Source organism: Squalius cephalus (genome assembly GCF_949319135.1).
Source record: "Squalius cephalus genome assembly, chromosome: 1".
Taxonomy (NCBI): Eukaryota; Metazoa; Chordata; class Actinopteri; order Cypriniformes; family Leuciscidae; genus Squalius; species Squalius cephalus.
In genome coordinates, this window is record NC_137122.1 from 53,174,734 (window position 1) to 53,192,020 (window position 17,287).

A 17,287-nucleotide genomic window follows, 5' to 3' on the forward strand; every position below is an offset into this window, starting at 1 on the left:
TTCCTGATTCTGATGTGTTTTCTCTCCATCAGATTCTCATCAGCTGACTCTGGATCTGAACACAGTGAATGAAGACCTCAGTCTGTCTGAGAGGAACAGAGTGATTACTCACACTAACACACAACAGTCGTATCCTGATCATCCAGACAGATTTGATTATTGGCGTCAGGTGTTGTGTAGAGAGAGTGTGTGTGGACGCTGTTACTGGGAGATTGAGTGGAGTGGAGATAATGGTGTGTATATATCAGTGTCATATAAGAGCATCAGCAGGAAGGGATCGGATTATGAGTGTGTGTTTGGAGGTAATGATCGGTCCTGGAGTTTGTTCTGCTCTTCCTCCAGTTACTCATTCTGGCACAATAAGATACGCACTGATCTCCCTGTAAAGTCCATCAGCAGAAGAATAGGAGTGTATGTGGATCACAGTGCAGGAACTCTGTCCTTCTACAGCGTCTCTGACACAATGAGCCTCATCCACACAGTCCAGACCACATTCACTCAGACGCTCTATCCTGGGTTTAGGGTTTGTTCTGGATCATCAGTGAAACTGTGTTGATGTTTCAGAATAGACTAGAGAGATTTTACCCAGAATACTTTGAGCTGATAAATCAGTAACAGTGAGATGTTACAGAGACTCTTATTTTAATTTTCATTAATATAGCTGAACTTCTGCTACTGAAATAACACATCAGAATAAATGTGTACATTAGTTTTTTTTCAATTGCTAACAAGCATCAGTCGATACTGAAGCCACATCTTAAAACTCTTCACACATTCAGTGAAACAGAAGTCTATGCCAAACTGGGAATATTTTTTTCATTGCTTTCACACAAAATGCATTCAATGACCACATTTCCCAAAATCTATGAACACTTTTGTCATTCATATTTCACCATCTGCAAAACACTATATATTTGCAGAAGATTTTTCCAATGCTAACACACTGCTTTCAAAACTGATAAAAGCTCATTCAAATCAGAATTATGGCAAACTGTGCATTTCTGCAGGTATTATATTGAAATTCAAAATATTAGCAGAATATTTACAATAAAATTAAATAATTATTACAAACAGAACTAATTGCAATTTCAGTCCTATTTTTAGTCTGGATCATGGAAACTTGGATCAAGGCGACACATTGGTGAGGAAAGAAGAGTGGCAGAGAGAGGGAGGACTAGAATCCTCACTGTACTGTACATCCATACATTCATCCGACTATTCCATACATTTTCCAGAAGTGAAACTTGTCCTGTAGGGTCGTGGGGAAGCTGGAGTCTTTCCCAGCGTCTCGGGTCATAGGCAGGAAAACACCCTGGACAGAATAGCCGGTCCATAACTGGATGAGACACACACATTCATATTCACACACACAAACACACACCTGTGGGCAAACTTACAGTCTCCTCTTCACCTGTCCTGTATGTCTTTGGTTTGTGTGGGAATCCCAGAGAAAACCAACGTCAACACGGAGAGAACATACAAACTCCACACAGAAAGGCCTCCGGACACAGCTGGACTGCAATACTGCACATACGCCATTATACTTGACAAGTTTTTTTTTTATTTTATTTTTTATTATTATTATTGTTTCAGGATTTTGTTGTTGTTGTTGTTTCAGCTTCTTACAGTTTTTTTTTTTTTCAATTGCTAACATCTTTTTGTCCAATCTGTAGTCACATTTTCAAAACTCTAAACACAATTAGCACAACATCTGTCTGTTGTGACCATACCATTAACACAATTAAAGTTGTTTTCACTCAAAATGCAGTCAATTAACACGTTTGCAGAAACAACATACTGTTAGGGGTTAACAGTTTACATTTACATTTAGTCATTTAGCAGACGCTTTTATCCAAAGCGACTTACAAATTAGGACTAAATTAAGCGAGTCATCATGAAGAGGCAAAAACAACAACAACGCAAGGAGTGCTCAAAATACGAAGTTCAGGCATTATTCAGAGTAGCATAAGCCTTTTTTTTTTAAGAGGTTAAGTGCTCACGGAATAGATTGGTTTTCAGCTGTCTTTTGAATGTTGTCAGGGATTCTGCATTCCGGATGAGGGAGGGGAGTGCGTTCCACTCCCAAGGACCCAAGTTTAGGACCCAAGGACCAGATGTTTGAAAGAAGACCAGGAGTCAGAATTATAAAAAAAATTGAAGAAAAGTTTTACTGAAGATAGTTTGCAGTTTCATCAGCAGAAGTCAGCTTCAAGACTCACACAGGAGTTCGTAGGCCGCCCCGCTTACAGTTTCAAAGATCACAGCAGTTATACCATTTCCAAGGTCTAAGCTACGTCATTGCTTACAGGTTGAATGATTCTCATTGGCCAAGAAATTGATAAACGAAGTAATTTTCCACACATATACATATAGACTGAAGCTCCATTGATTATGTAGCTGTAGGATTATCCGTGAACAGTCCATTTCATTAAATGAACCCAACACCGCATTCCACAGTTCGGAACGATTCCCCATCGAACCACTAGTAAGTCATAAAACACAGTCATGGTGCCGAGATGGCTAAAGGAGATGTCACCCCCCCTTTCCCTTTTTTGTGCCTGACTAATCTCATACCAGCGATGCCAGGACAGCAGGAAAAGATTTATCTTTGTTCCCCAAACTTAAGACCAAATGGCCAAGAAACCCTGTGGTGACCCCAATGCATAAATCCACAGCCTTATCAGGAAACGAAGGATGCTAAGGCATCCCCATGGCCCGGAATCACCACAAACCCAACCAGGGACACCTCCTTTCTGCAGCTGTAAATTCCAGAGACTTTTGTCTCCAAAACCAATAGACTGAAATTAACCCACTTGTGGTTTAATACAAACAACGGTCTCAAAACTGCTTCCAATAAGCTGAATTGATCACCAGTATTTACCTCACATATATCTTAAGTATCATGTATGTTCTACATAACCTGTGGAGTTCTTTCTGTGTGTTTAACTTTTATTACAGCCTATTTGTAGGGTTTTCTACCTCAGTTATAGGAACTAATCACCAGAAGTTGCCTCATACATGTGTATCCTCTGTATTATGTATGCTCTATATTACTCAAGTTAATTTTGTGTTAAACACTTATCTAAATCCTATGGAGCTAGAATTGTGTCTTTATTACATGCGAGAAAATAAATGATCTGAGAGAAAAAAAAAAAAAAGTTTGGGAGAAAAAGTTATCACACTGATCCAGGCCTGATAGCGCTCCGGCGTACAGATGTGTCTGCGAAAAAAAAAAAAAAATCAGGTTCGCGTTCGCGTGATCTGACAATTATCCCAAGATCTGAGAGGCGCTTTCACTAAACCACACCAGCAAGCCGGGGCTTGTCTTTTGCGCGCTCAAGTTCATTCAAATGTAGGTGCGCGGTAAGCGCGCTCATAATTGAAGCGACGCGCTCGTTTTTTTCCAGGCGTTTTCCGGCGGTGGAAATCCATTAGCCCCTAAAACGTTTTTGTCGTTGTGGAGAGCGCAGAGCATGGTTGCATAGCAACGACAGACGCCACGGGAAAATCAGACCTAATTTTACTATTAATAATAAAAGATAAGCTAAAGCATTGTAAATGTCAGTAATTTATCTTTTTTTTTTTTTGACTCATTCTTTTTATAAAAAACTTTTTTGTCAAAACTTTATTTGAACTTGTACATGTTAGTATATAACATGTTGCAAGACACTTAAAATCTGGCTATCATTTTTAATGGTATTATTTTAATGTTTATGTAAACAAAAAGTGCATATTGATGCTTTATTTGTTATTTGCTGGTTTTTGACATAAAACTTGGTGAATTGATTTCATTGTGTAGTATTAGTACTTTTTAAACAGGATTCTGTGATAACCATGATCATTTTTGTCACTATAATCATGAAATGAAATTTTCATGCCATTTTATCTCTAGTTATGATCAACTAAAATAAACTAATTATGTGTTTTTTACAGTATAATATGCAAAGTACAATTTTCTCTAAAAAAATTATATCTGATTCTGTTCTTTTCTCTGACACGCGTTGTTGGGTGTGGAACGTTACTAATGTGATTGCTTTATCTGTAAATTAAATTAATGCTTTTTCAATTACTGAATTCATTTAAATAAAATTAATTCTTTGATTTGAAGATTGTTTGGCAATACGTTGTGTAAGTCTTAAATTTCAATCTTTATGGTCTTAAAATGTCTTAAAAAAGGACTTAAATTTGACTTACTGAAACCTGCTACTGTAATATAGGCTTGTATTGGGTTTGTTCATTTCATGTCTGAATGATGTCCATTTATATCCACAAAAGTCACCAGAATCTATCATTTAAGGGACTATTTATCAAAATGTTCTCCTAGGGGAGCACACCCCTGGATCCCACTTGACAATTATGTTGATCAGGGCATATATCTTGGCTTAGGGGCCCGCTTACCTCCCAGGGAAAAAAGTTCAGGCTCAGGATTTTTTTCTACTATCACCCCTGCTGATCACACTGATCACACAAAGCATTTCATGAGAGAAAAAAGAATATTTGAGAGAAAAAGTTTTCATACCAATAGCAAAAAATAATATTTGAGACTAAAAAAGGTTTTGAGACAAAATATTTTCTCATAGAACATAAAAAAATATAAATTAGAATTTTTTTTTAATTATTTCTGAGAAAAAAAATCTCTCTCAAAATACTTTGAAAAAAACGTCTCGGTTACTAACGTAACCTCGGTTCCCTGAGATGAGGGAACGAGTATTGCGTAAGCTAGCTTACGCTATGGGAAAACTCCTTTTCTCGAGAATATTGAAGCCAAATCTTTAAAACGCAGTGCAGCTGTACAGCATACACAGATGAACGGCGAGAGCGGTCATTGGCTGTGCTGCGGCAACTGCACGAACCTATGGCGAGGCGGCTCAGACGCGCGAACCAATGAGGACATTTCGCGCTAGCATGTCAGAGCGCGCGAGAATGGGCGCGCCCGAAGGCTATAAAGCGCCCACCCCGAGCCATGTATAATCTAGGTTTAAACGACTGAAGCAATCCCCAGATAAAGCACAAAGCACGGCGGGTTACGCAATACTCGTTCCCTCATCTCAGGGAACCGAGGTTACGTTAGTAACCGAGACGTTCCCTTTCGAGAGGTCTCTCGTATTGCGTAAGCTAGCTTACGCTATGGGAACCCCTTTTGAAACGCTGTGCGTGCTTAACGTCGCTCATGTAGTGGCCCGAAGCAAAAGCCTGAGGCTGTAAGAGTAAAGTATGAACCCGAGACGGGCTCAATAGGGCAAACAAAGGTGGGCCTGAGGAGGGCCTCACTGTATGATGTAAATATATCTGTATATATATATATATATATGTATGAGAACCGTAGTTCGAGTTAAACCCGGACCGAATAAAATATTGGGCCCGCGTTCAAGGGGTTTTGTGCTTACACATTTTATATTGAAAGAACCCTAGTATGTAAGTTGGGAACTTCCAAGTTATAATACCTAATAAATGTGGACGGCAAGGCCCAGCCGGCCGCCGCACAAATATCTTCAATGGGTATTCCACTCGACCAAGCCCATGACGAGGCCATGCCTCTCGTGGGAATGAGCTCTGATGCCTAAGGGGCAAAGAAGGCCCTTAGACTCATAAGCCAGCGCGATAGCGTCAACTATCCAGCACGATAATCTCTGCTTTGAGACAGCGAGCACTTTTGTGCGGCCGCCAAAGCATACAAAAAGCTGTTCTGACTGTCTGAATGAGGCAGAACGCTCCAAATAAACTCTGAGAGCCCTGACGGGACAGAGTAAATTTGCGTCTCTTTCATCCTCTGATGAGGAGAGAGCTGTTAGGGAAATAACCTGTGCTCTGACGGGGGTAGAGAGCACTTTAGGAATATACCCATGTCTTGGCCTAAGAACAGCTCTGCAGTTGTTAGGTCCAAACTCAAGACAGGACGCGCTCACTGACAGCGCATGCAAATCGGCCACTCTTTTAACTGAAGCTAGCACCAGTAAAAGAGAGGTTTTGAGCGAGAGATGCTTCAGGTCTGCAGACCGAAGCGGCTCGAACGGGGCGCCCTTCAGCGCTTCCAGAACTGTAGAGAGGTCCCAGATAGGCACAGAGGGGGGTCGCGGGGGATTCAGCCTCCTTGCCCCTTTAAGGAAGCGCACAATGAGTTCGTTCCTTCCCAGTGAGTGTCCGGCCACAAGAGCGGGATATGCTGTCATGGCCGCCACATATACTTTGAGCGTGGAGGGGGTGCGACCCGCGTCTAGGGTTATTATAGTTTTGCATTTTTCATTAGTTTTTATTTTTATTTCGTTTTGACTTTTTGTTTTCAAATTCAGTTTAGTTTTAATTAGTTTTTAAAGTGGGTTTGCTAGTTTAGTTTAGTTTTTATTTTTTGAAAATGCTTAGTTTTAGTTTAGTTTTTATTAGTTTTAGTGTTAGTTTTAGTCTTTTTTTGTAATTTGGGTTATTTGTCAGGGGCAAGATTAAAAAAAGTCAGAAAAAGTATTGTGTAATAATAAAAACATAATACAATTTTAGAAAAAAATTCACACCCCATTGAAATTCCTTTACCTCTTACAAAATCCACACGCTGTACCAAAAATCTACACATCTTCTATACAGAATTCACACCCTATACAAATACCACAGCTGTACAATTTTCACACCCTATACTAAATTTACCCTATGGGGAGAGTGGGGTGATTTGTGCCAGGGGGGGAAGTAGTTCCACCCCTTGTTTCTGGAAAACCATAGAAGAAATTGGTCATGTGACCACATAATTTTGAAAAGCAATCACTTTTACTCGTCCTCCAAAGAAGAGAGACCCATGGCTTGAGAGTTAAGCACATTTTAGTGCAAAAAACTGTTTTTTCCCTTTCAAAGTAAAATTTCTATGATTAAGGTTTTTTGATTGTAGTGCCTGAACAATTATAGACAAGTTTGAAAACATTTCACACATGTTTTAGTGCTTTAGTAGGCTACACAATGAGTCTATACAGTTAGCATGATGTTAGCTCTTAACTGCTGGATCATGCTAGTTTTTCAAACTTGTGGGTCTGGGGTGATTTGTGCCAAAGGGCCTGGGTTAAGTTGTGCCAGATCCAGACCACCTAGACCTACATACTCACAGGGGATAATATTGAGAAGTGAGGAGATGGGCATGCCTCATCATTGTTTGACTTAGGCCTGCCTGCTATTTGTTTAATTTAGCTAACACTGATTTCAGTTTTGAGTTTGCACTATGTTATTAAAGAGAAGTTTTATTCCGTTTTTAAGTGGCCTATGTCACAATAGGATGTTTAGAAATTGACTGACAGAAATTGACAGACAGCGCTATGTCAACAGGCATCTATTGCCAAAGCCTTTTTGCCTGAAATGAGTCACAAATATCATATATTGTGTTGCTATGGTGCTCTAAATGGTTGCTAGGGCGTAGCTTGATAGCTTCACAATGATCCTGAGAGACTGATTGGTTGTCTGAGTAAAATGAGCCCGCCCCCTTGTCTCTATGACACTGTGATCCAGAGTTATGTTCAATACAAAATCCCTATGCAATTGACCATAGTAGGAAAAACGCATGCTATGGTATTCCAGGGTGACAATATCTAAATAAACCTTAAATGAGTAATTTTGTATTGAATTTGTCTTGCTTTCATATAGCATTACAGTTCATAACATTAAAATGTTCTGTTTTAATTCAGAAATCACTGGCACAATTTACCCCCAATTTACCCCAAAATACCCCTTTTTCCCCAAAAGCTATATTTCTGAAACAATTTATTTCAGATCCAAAGTTATTGTTCTCAGGGATGCACCACATCCTGGAATATATGTACATCGTTAAGTTGAAGGAATTACTGCCATGGCCTCACTTTAAAGTCACTTTGAGTAAAAACTGGCACAACTCACCCCACTTTCCCTACAGTCAATAGCCTACTCATCTGGATTGAAGCAGCAAACATTAAGTGTAAAAGTAAAAAAATGACATAACATTATTTAATATTTGAATCAAAGCTTATATAGTGTTTTGACATCGACAACCACAACCAAAAAGTGCATTTTACCTCAAACTTGCGACCAGTTAACTTTCTAAAAAAGGCGCAATCGCTTCTCGGGTCGACATTAACACACTGACAAAATTATATTCAGAATTTAAAATATTTTGATAGCACTTTTTAATGTGTGATTGTAAGGTGTTCACGAGATAGAGATAGGCTACTAACCTTTAGCGAACTTGCTTTCAACGTCTAACGAACACTCGTTCTCAGACGCGGTGTGCACGGAGGGGAGGGGCTGTGTGTGTATGTGTGTGTGTGCACGCGCGCGCATGTGAGAGACGCATGAGTGAGAGCAGGGAAAGGAAATGCAGCTGAACGAATACGCTGCGTGTTTTAAATAGCGTTAAAAAATGAAAGACCTTGACAAAGACGAAAACTAAGGACATTTACTCTATAATTTTATTTTATTTTTGTTAGTTTTGCCAAACACACATTACAGTTTTAGTTAGTTATCGTTTTTTTGTAATGCCTCGTTTTTATTTTTATTTCAGTTAACGACAATGTTTTTTCCCACCTAGTTTTCTTTTTTTCGTTAGTTTTCGTTAACGATTATAACCTTGCCCGCGTCCAGGAGCTCTTGTAAAAAAATGAGGACACTTGGTACCTCGCATGAGCATGGGTCCAGGTTCCGTGCTGCGCACCAGCTGGAGAACACTGCCCACTTTTGAGCATAGAGGCGCCTGGTTGAGGGCGCTCTAGCCTCAGTGATGGTTTTTAGCACCCTATCCGGGAGACACCCGGGTACCCGTTGAGGGGCCATACATGAAGGGCCCACAAGTCGGGACGGGGATGCCAAATTTTCCCGTTCGCCTGTGTGAGGACTCCTCAGAGGAATCGGCCAAGGGGCTGTTTCCAGCAGTTGAGCCAACTCGGAGAACCATAACTGGGTCTTCCAGAGAGGGGCTATTAGTAGCACTGCACACTTGTTTTCCCTGATCCTCTCAATGACCTGTGGCAGCATCGCGATCGGGGGAAAAGCATATAGCGGACGGCTCGGCCAGTCGTGGGCGAGCGCGTCCTTGCTCTTTGAGAAGTATGTTTGGCAATAAGCATTGTCTTCTGAAGCGAAGAGGTCGACCTCTGCCTCGCCGAAGATGCTCCTGATTAGCTGAACCGTCTGAGGGTGAAGAGACCATTCCCCTGGGGGAATTTTGTCTCTGGATAACATATCTGTGCCCTGGTTCAGGATGCCTGGCACGTGCGCTGCCCTCAGCGAGCGCATGTTGTGCTGAGCCCATATAATGAGACTCTTGGCCATGAGACTCCAATAGACTCTTGGAGTTTTAGCCAGTGCTGGAGAGGACGCATGTGCAGTAGTCCGAGCTGGAGTACTGATGATGCTGAGGCCATGAGACCTAACATCTTCTGAAATCTTTTGAGGGGAGCGAGAGCGCCCTTTCTGAAATATGCCGCTATGCGTTGAATGGTGAGCGTGCGCTCCCGTGTGAGCCGCGCTTTCATTTGTATAGAGTCTATCACCACACCCAGGAAAGAAATATTCTGGCTGGGGGACAGTGTGCTCTTGGAAGTGTTGATCCTGAGCCCCAGGCATTCTAGATGGCTGAGGAGCCAGGATCTGTGAGTTATCAGCTGTGCCTCCGATTGAGCTATAATCAGCCAATCTTCGAGGTAGTTCAACACTCGCACTCCCCACTGTCTCAGGGGGGTAAGTGCTGCGTCTATACACTTCGTAAATGTACGAGGTGCTAGCGATAGGTCGAAGGGAAGTACTGTGTACTGGTAAGCCTGCCCCTCGAAGGCGAATCTCAGGAATGGCCTGTGATGGGGCGAAATTTGGATGTGAAAATAAGCATCTTTCAGATCCACTGAGAAAACCAATCTCCTGGGCGAATTTGCGCGAGGATGTGCTTGGTTGTCAGCATCCTGAACGGACGCGTCATCAGCGCTTTGTTCAGGTGTCTGAGGTCCAGGATGGGTCTGAGATCGCCATCCTTCTTTGGAACGAGGAAGTAACAGCTGTAGAAGCCCGACTCGCTTTGAGAAAAGGGAACTGGTTCTACAGCTCCCTTTTCTAACAGTTCGACACTTTTGCGAAGAACGTGGGCAACGCCCCATTTCACTGTCGTCTCGACCATGGCTGAAAAGCGCGGCGGTCTGCGAGCGAATTGTAGCGAGTAACCTCGTTTTAATATGTTCAGCACCCACTCTGATATACCGGGGATAGCCTCCCAGGCTTTGGCCCGCATAGCTAGGAGTTGAATGAAAACTGGAGACGGGTCGCTGTGAGACAGGGACCCGGCCGTCCAGCCGCATTGTGTGTTTGCCGCTGTGTGAACAGCGCTCATGTATAGGGGCACGCGCTTTACTGCAGGCGCACTCTTTAATACAGTTCCAGCGTGAGACGGATGAGAAACTGATCGGGGAACAGTTTTTGTGTGTAGAGGTGCGTTCTGTACAGTGGGCACACAATCTACATTTATTATCTCTCCCGCACTGGTGGGGGGGAGAGTTAATAATTTTTTGGCAGTGTTTATATGTAGGGATGCACACTTCATAGTGGGCATGCGCACTACATTTATTACACTTCCAGCCTGAGCTGGGGGAAAACTTGGGACTGTGGGAACAGTGCTTGTGTGTAGGGGTGCGTACTTTACAGTGGACACATGACCTACATATGACAGACAGATTCTGTGACTGTGGGAACAGTGCTTTTGTGCAGGGGTGCGTACATAACAGCAGGCACGCGCGTTACTTTTATGTGACTTCCAGCCTGAGCTGGGGAAATATTTGAAACTGTGGTAACAGTGCTTGTGTGTAGGGGTGCGCGCATAGTCGCGGGCACGTGACCTACAAGTGACACAGACAGAAAAGAGCTTCATTTTGAGCTTTATTTGCGTCACTGTAAAACCGGCGTCTGTTTGCAGGTGAACGTGTTTTGTAACAGGCCCATAGACTGCAACATCGACGTTTCCAGCCACCTGAGAAGAGTACTGGGGAATGTGGAACAGCTTATATTTGCAGGGGAGCATATATTGCTGGGATTACATGGGAGGCGGGGTCAAAGTTGAGCCCGACCAACCCCGTCTTCGGACGCTGCCAAAGAGAGTGAGTCACACGGGGGCGGCGCCAGCGTGAGCTCGTTTACTTCGGTGAAAAGATTCAGCGCCGCCGAGATCCGAACTCGGGTCTCTGGCGCGAAATTTTCAGATTACACCACTGAGCCACAGAAGGGGCTAATAAATACTTGAACACCGCCATGTGAATGGGAGGGTGCGAGGGGTGGGTTCGCTTTCTGTACGTAAGAGAGCTGGCCGCGAGCTCTAGACGAGAGCAGCATAATTTTTATCTGCCGCCAGAGCCGGGATTCGAACACGGGTCTCTGGCGCGAAAGCCTTAGATTTCGCCACTGAGCCACAGGGGGAAATGACAAAAGCTTTCAGTAGTGTGAGCTAATTAGAGAGCGTCACGTGAGTCACGCAGAGGGCAGGGTCAGCGTGGGCTCATATGTTGTAAACGCTCATTCTCGAGCCCCGCCATAAACGGGAGGGCGCGAGGGGCGTGCATGTATTAAAACAGGCTCATTTGCTGCAATATTGATATTTCCAGCCGCCTGCTAAGAGGGGACTGAGAAATGTGTGAGAAATGGAGTTGGTCCGGCCTCGACGGGACTAAATTACTCTTTCCTCCTTTCGCCGGTGAGTGACGCACGAGGGCGGAGACGTTAGCTTTCTTGTAACGTAAAGAAAGCTAGTCCCAGGCGGCTCGCGACCGTCCGCTCTGACATCCCTTATGAACGGCGCAGTTTGCGCGGCTTTTGCGCGGATTTAAACGCAAACGTGTGCGCATCACACGCGAAAACAATGCTCACTGGATCAACATGAAGTCAAGTCTTTATTTATATTTATATAGTGCTTTTAAAAATACAGATTGTGTCAAAGCACTTAACAGTATCAAATTGGAGGATAGAGTGTCAGTAATGTATAATAATAAGATTAAACATTCAATTTTCAGTTAAAGGCATTTCATTATTGAATTCAGAGATGTCATCGTCTAGCTCAGTTTAGTTTAATTAGTATCTGTGTAATCAAATTGATGATGATCGCTAATGAAGGCAAATTGCAGAATTAAATAATATTTTTTTGAATAAAGTTAAATAAGCACAAGTTAATTTTACCATCACACAGAACGAGCAGTGCACTGCGTTCTCTTACGAGAGGTTCTCTCGTATTGCGTAAGTTGCTTACGCTACGGGAAAGTCTTCTTTCTTCGAGATCTGAAGCCAAAAATTATCCTTAATTTTGTATTCATTGTCAACGCAGTGCGGCAGCCGGCAGACCAAGGCAGGCTGTATAAGCGTACTCATTGGCTGCTCGGTGGCAACTGCTTAAGCCTATCAGTGAGCCTCGTGAAACGACCCTGCGGGCTCGACTTGAAGTTTTCGACCAAGCTGTCGCTCCACCTGTCCCTGCCGGGCCACGCAAAAAGAAGCGTCGCTCGCAGAGACCACCGGAGACTGATGTGACTGAGGAGCTCGTCGGAACCTCTCCCTCGAGCTTCTCTCTCGTCCTCTCCGCCCCCCCTCCCGGCCGCTCAACCGCCGGCTCTCGCCCGCGCCGCCACCGCGTCAGGGAATGAGGCAAATGAGATAGACACCCTCCCTCTGTTCGAGCCGCGCTACTGTGCCGCTCACAAGGGATGGCAGAAGCGGACGGTCTCTGAGCGAGCTTCCTCTCCCTCTGTTCGAGCCGCGCAAACTGCGCCGCTCACAAGGGATGGCAGAAGCGGACGGTCTTGGAGCTCTCTTTACTTTACAAGAAAGCTACTCCATCCTCGCGCGTCACTCACCGGCGAAAAGGAGAACAGAGTGTTTTCGTCCCGCTGTGGCGGACCTACCTCAATTTCTCAAACATTTCTCAGTCCCCTCTTAAGTTCAGGCGACTGGAATTGTTCATATCGCAGTATACGAGCCTGTGATAAATACACGCACGCCTACACTCGCACTTGTATTCTCCCCTGTGGCTCAGTGGTGGAATCTTAGACTTTCGCGCCAGAGACCCGTGTTCGATCCCGGCTCTCGCGGTAGTTAAAAATTTATGCTGTTCGCTTCTCCGAGCTCGCGGCCAGCTTTTCTTACATACAGAAAGCGAACCCGCTCTCCCCCTTGTTGGGCCACGCAGATTGCGCCGTTCACAAGGGATAACAGAGCGGACGGTCACGAGCAACGTTCAGCGCGCGCGCCTCACTCACCGGCGAAAAGAGGAGAGAGAGTGTTTTAGTCCCGCTGTGGCCGGACAAACCGCCAATTCTCACACAATTCTCAGTCCCCTCTTAAGTTCAGGCGGCTGGAAATATTACTATTGCAGTAAACGAGCCTGTTTTTATACACGCACGCCTGCAAACAAACATGAGGTCGCTCTCTTATATCCTCGCGCTAACTGAAAGGTAATGTGTTCTCCCCTGTGGTTCAGTGGCAGAATCATAGGCTTTCGCGCTAGAGACTCGTGATCGATCCCTGCTCTCGCGGCAGATATAAATTTATGCTGTTCACTTCTCCGAGCTCGCGGCCAGTTTTTCTTACATACAGAAAACGAACCTGCCTCTCGTACCACTCCTCCTACTCATCAAGCCTGGGGCTCACGGTCAACTGGACCAAGAGCTCATTAGTGCCCAGTCAATCAACCTCTTTTCTGGGTTTGGATCTGGACACTGTGGCAATGACGGCCCGCCTGTCGACACAGCGCGCACGCTGCATTCAACACCTGGCCGCGTCCTTCCAGCCGGGCAGCACCGCACCTCTCAAGACATTACAGAGGATGCTGGGTTGTATGGCTTCAGCTGCAGCAGTGCTTCAGCTGGGTCTGTTACGTATGCGCCCACTACAACGCTGTCTGAATGCTCGGGTGCCTCACAGAGCTTGGGCTTCCGGCGGCATTCGAATCAGAGTGACTCAGAGCTGCGTTTCAGCACTGAAGCCCTGGTTAGCGGCCGACTGGTACCAGCGGGGAGTGACAATGGGAGCCATCTCACACCACAAAGTTATCTCGACGGACGCTTCCACCTCAGGTTGGGGCACTCTTTTCGAGGGCAAACCGGTCTTTGGCCTGTGGTCAGACCAGGAGAAATGCCTCCACATAAACTGTTTGGAGATGATAGCGGTCGAGAACGCGCTCAAGCGCTTCCTCCCATTCATACAGGATCACCATGTGCTAGTCCGCTCGGACAACATGTCCGTGGTATCCTATGTGAACCGACAGGGCGGTGTCAGATTCAGGAACCTGTGCAAGCTTGTGAAGTCAAGTCACGAGGCTCCACCTGAGAGCGGCATTTCATTCACTTCACCCATACCTCAAACTCGCCGACAACGCAGAAAGGGCCATAATAAAAAGCCTGTACCCAATAATGCTGCAGATGCAATTCTTGGTCGTTTTGAACACATGACTGTTCAATGATAATTGTTTTGTATGAAAAGTTTTTCTGTCCATCGCTGCTATTCTCAAAGTCACATGAGAGAGCAGTGACATGGGTCTTTGTCCACACATACAGAGAAGCTATTGTATCTCCTGGGGGATTTCCGTTGACTGGACAATCACGCAACTACTGATAAGAGTGTTAAGACATTTGCTGGGATCAGCATTTGTACATGTGATTTGCCTTACAGTAAATATGACGAAAGGTATTCGAATCTGGATTATAAAAGAAAGAAACTGGAGACGGATAAGCTGCTCATCCTTGCAATCTCCAGTTCAGGAAGCCAGCAGTGCCTGAATGCAAGAAGCTGTAAAAGCCTAGCTAATATTACTCTGTTAGTCTAAGTACTCTATTATATTCTGTAACAAGTATTCTTTTCATTTTGATTCTTTTAATAAATATTGTTAAACATTTATTCTAAATCATCTGACTGGAACTTGGAATTTTTGAGTACGCTTCACCTTTTCTTTCCTGGATCAGGACGATCTCCACCCGGGGGGAAAACTAAGGAGGGTGAGCATGAATTCTGATATGTGAATAATCAGTATGCACTGTTTGATTGATTGATACGCCTGGCTAAAGAAACAACTTATAACAGGGTTATTGTTGTATAGCAAACACGGTTGAAGAGTACCTAAAAAGGTAGATTTATACTACAAAGGGGAGATTTATTATATTTATAATTCTTATTATCTTTATAATAAAATACGAATTTGTAGAGACTGTTCACCTAACTCTTAAAAGTACGACTAAAAGATAGGCTCTTTAGATACCGCGGGATTATTTATATGTCCTGATAGGATGTAAAATAATTTGGAACGGTATTTAATCGTATAAACTTTTACATGGGGGCTCGTCGGTCTTTAAAGAATAAAACCCGGAGTAAATGATGAAAGAATTTAATCAATCAAATTGAATGACCCGAAAAACTTCGCAAAAATAAATAGAGGACGCTCTATTAAAAGAAAAGCGAAACCGCGCGGCAGAACCAAAGAGTATCTGTAAAAACTTAGAAACGATCCCGTAAAAGAGGATATAAGTTTCCTAGTCTGCATTTCCAAAAATAAAAGACCCAAAATGACTCAAATGGCTCAAATAGCACCAGATTTAAATGTGTGTCCAACTCCTCATCAGGAATCCGTATACCGTATCACTGTAACAAAACGTGATAATTTCCAAAGACTGAAAGCAGCCAGAGAAAAGGATGAGGCATGGTATATAGGAGATTATGAAATAAATAATGGATTAGAGTTCATCTGCACTTCAGCAGCAGATGTAAGGGCCATTATTGGCCGAATTGATGACAATAGGATGAAAGGAGACAGAATTAAAGTTCTTTTTGAGCCAGGGATGGAAGTAACATACAAGCCAACAACAGATTCCAGTATAGAAGTATACTATGGTAAAACGAGGGTAATGTATGATGGTACAGCAATGCCACAGAGAAAACGCAGGGATTCCAATAATACAGAAATTTATTATTCAGATGTGGAAAAACCTGGCCCTAGCCCTCAGAAAAGACTAGACTTTCAAGAAACTAGTCCAGGACTGCAGTATATACCACTAGCAAATGAATTGGTTCATACTTTAAATAGTATGAATAAAAAAGACCAGGCTAAAACTAGAGGTGAGGATACAACCACCGAGGGCGAAGACACTGAATGGGATGGTGAAGAAAGTGTAGTGTGTCAGTGGGACGAACCCATCCCACAGAGAAGTAGAGTTAATCAAAGAAATTCAAGACCATTGTCTCGGGAAAGAAAGAGTAGTAGTTATGCTAGAGAACATATAGATCTTGCAGGGAGAAAAACTCTAACAGCACCAGGGCATAATCTGAAAGAGAAGGTCAGAAGGGAACCTGAGTATATGCAGAGAATTTTCTTAGCGGCTACTGGACCGACAGCTGATGAGATTTTAGACATGCCGGACACAAGCCTTAAAGCTAAACAAGATATGCTTGCAGAACAAAAAGACTCTTGTCAAAAAGCTCTGTCATTATTACTGCGTTTGACCCTATCTGAAAATAGAGGAAGGAGTGGTAGGGATCCGATTATGGGTGACATATTTGAACTCAGAAAAGAGGTTTTAAAGGAATCAAAAAACTCTATATATTATAGGAGACCTTTACCAGAAATTACAACTAAGACTGAACTGGTGCTAAAAGATGAAGTGTACTCTGAGGTAGACGGAGAAGGACAATTGCCCAAAGGGGGGCTAGGCATAAACTTAGCTGAAATAGCAGCCTCGTCAGTGAAAAAAGAAAAAATTAGCCCTCATAATAGGGGGGCCTATAGGGAACAATATGACTATTGTGACGACTCTATATCCAGTGTGTCTGTCTGCTTAGAGGAGGACTTTGACCAGGGCTCGGAGAGAAAATCTAGATCGAGATCTAAACATACTATAACAGCTACAGAGATAGGAATGTTTAATGGAATGAAGTTGGATCCGAAAGATAACATGAGAAGCTGCCAGAAAATAGTGCAGCTAGGGAAGAGGCTTAATATCAATGATGAAGATATAGAGCTGATGATTAATCAACTATTAGGTCTGAATATAGGAATTAATGATGTTTCTCTACATCAGAGGAACATTTCTGGTGAAACTAAGAAAGAATGGTACGAGAAAAGGCTGAAAGAGATAAAAAGCACAGGGTTACTGCTATTCTGCAAGAATAGGGCCCTTGAGGGAAAGAGCGCATCAGAAACTGTAGAAGAACTGTTGCTATTTGACAAAGATCTCCCAGGTCTGAATAAGTTGAAATCTTGGGGTTATGAGACTAAATGGGACGAGTTGCAAACTTTTGCTGTGAGGTATGATAGAAGGACCAAACAAGAGACAGAGAA

General features: G+C 43.4%; 1 protein-coding gene across 1 annotated transcript in view; it reads left to right on the forward strand.

Annotated features, from left to right (window-relative positions):
- LOC307150435 (tripartite motif-containing protein 16-like) overlaps positions 1-606 on the forward strand; it is a gene marked incomplete at its 5' end in the record, with an annotated part of 153,144 nt that extends 152,538 nt beyond the window's left edge. Inside the window, one exon of the mRNA XM_079857684.1 lies at positions 33-606. Coding sequence (XP_079713810.1) covers positions 33-556 — 524 coding nt within the window. The 3' untranslated portion in view covers positions 557-606. The remainder of the gene's footprint in view (positions 1-32) is intronic.
- Positions 607-17,287: the final 16,681 nt, after the last annotated feature.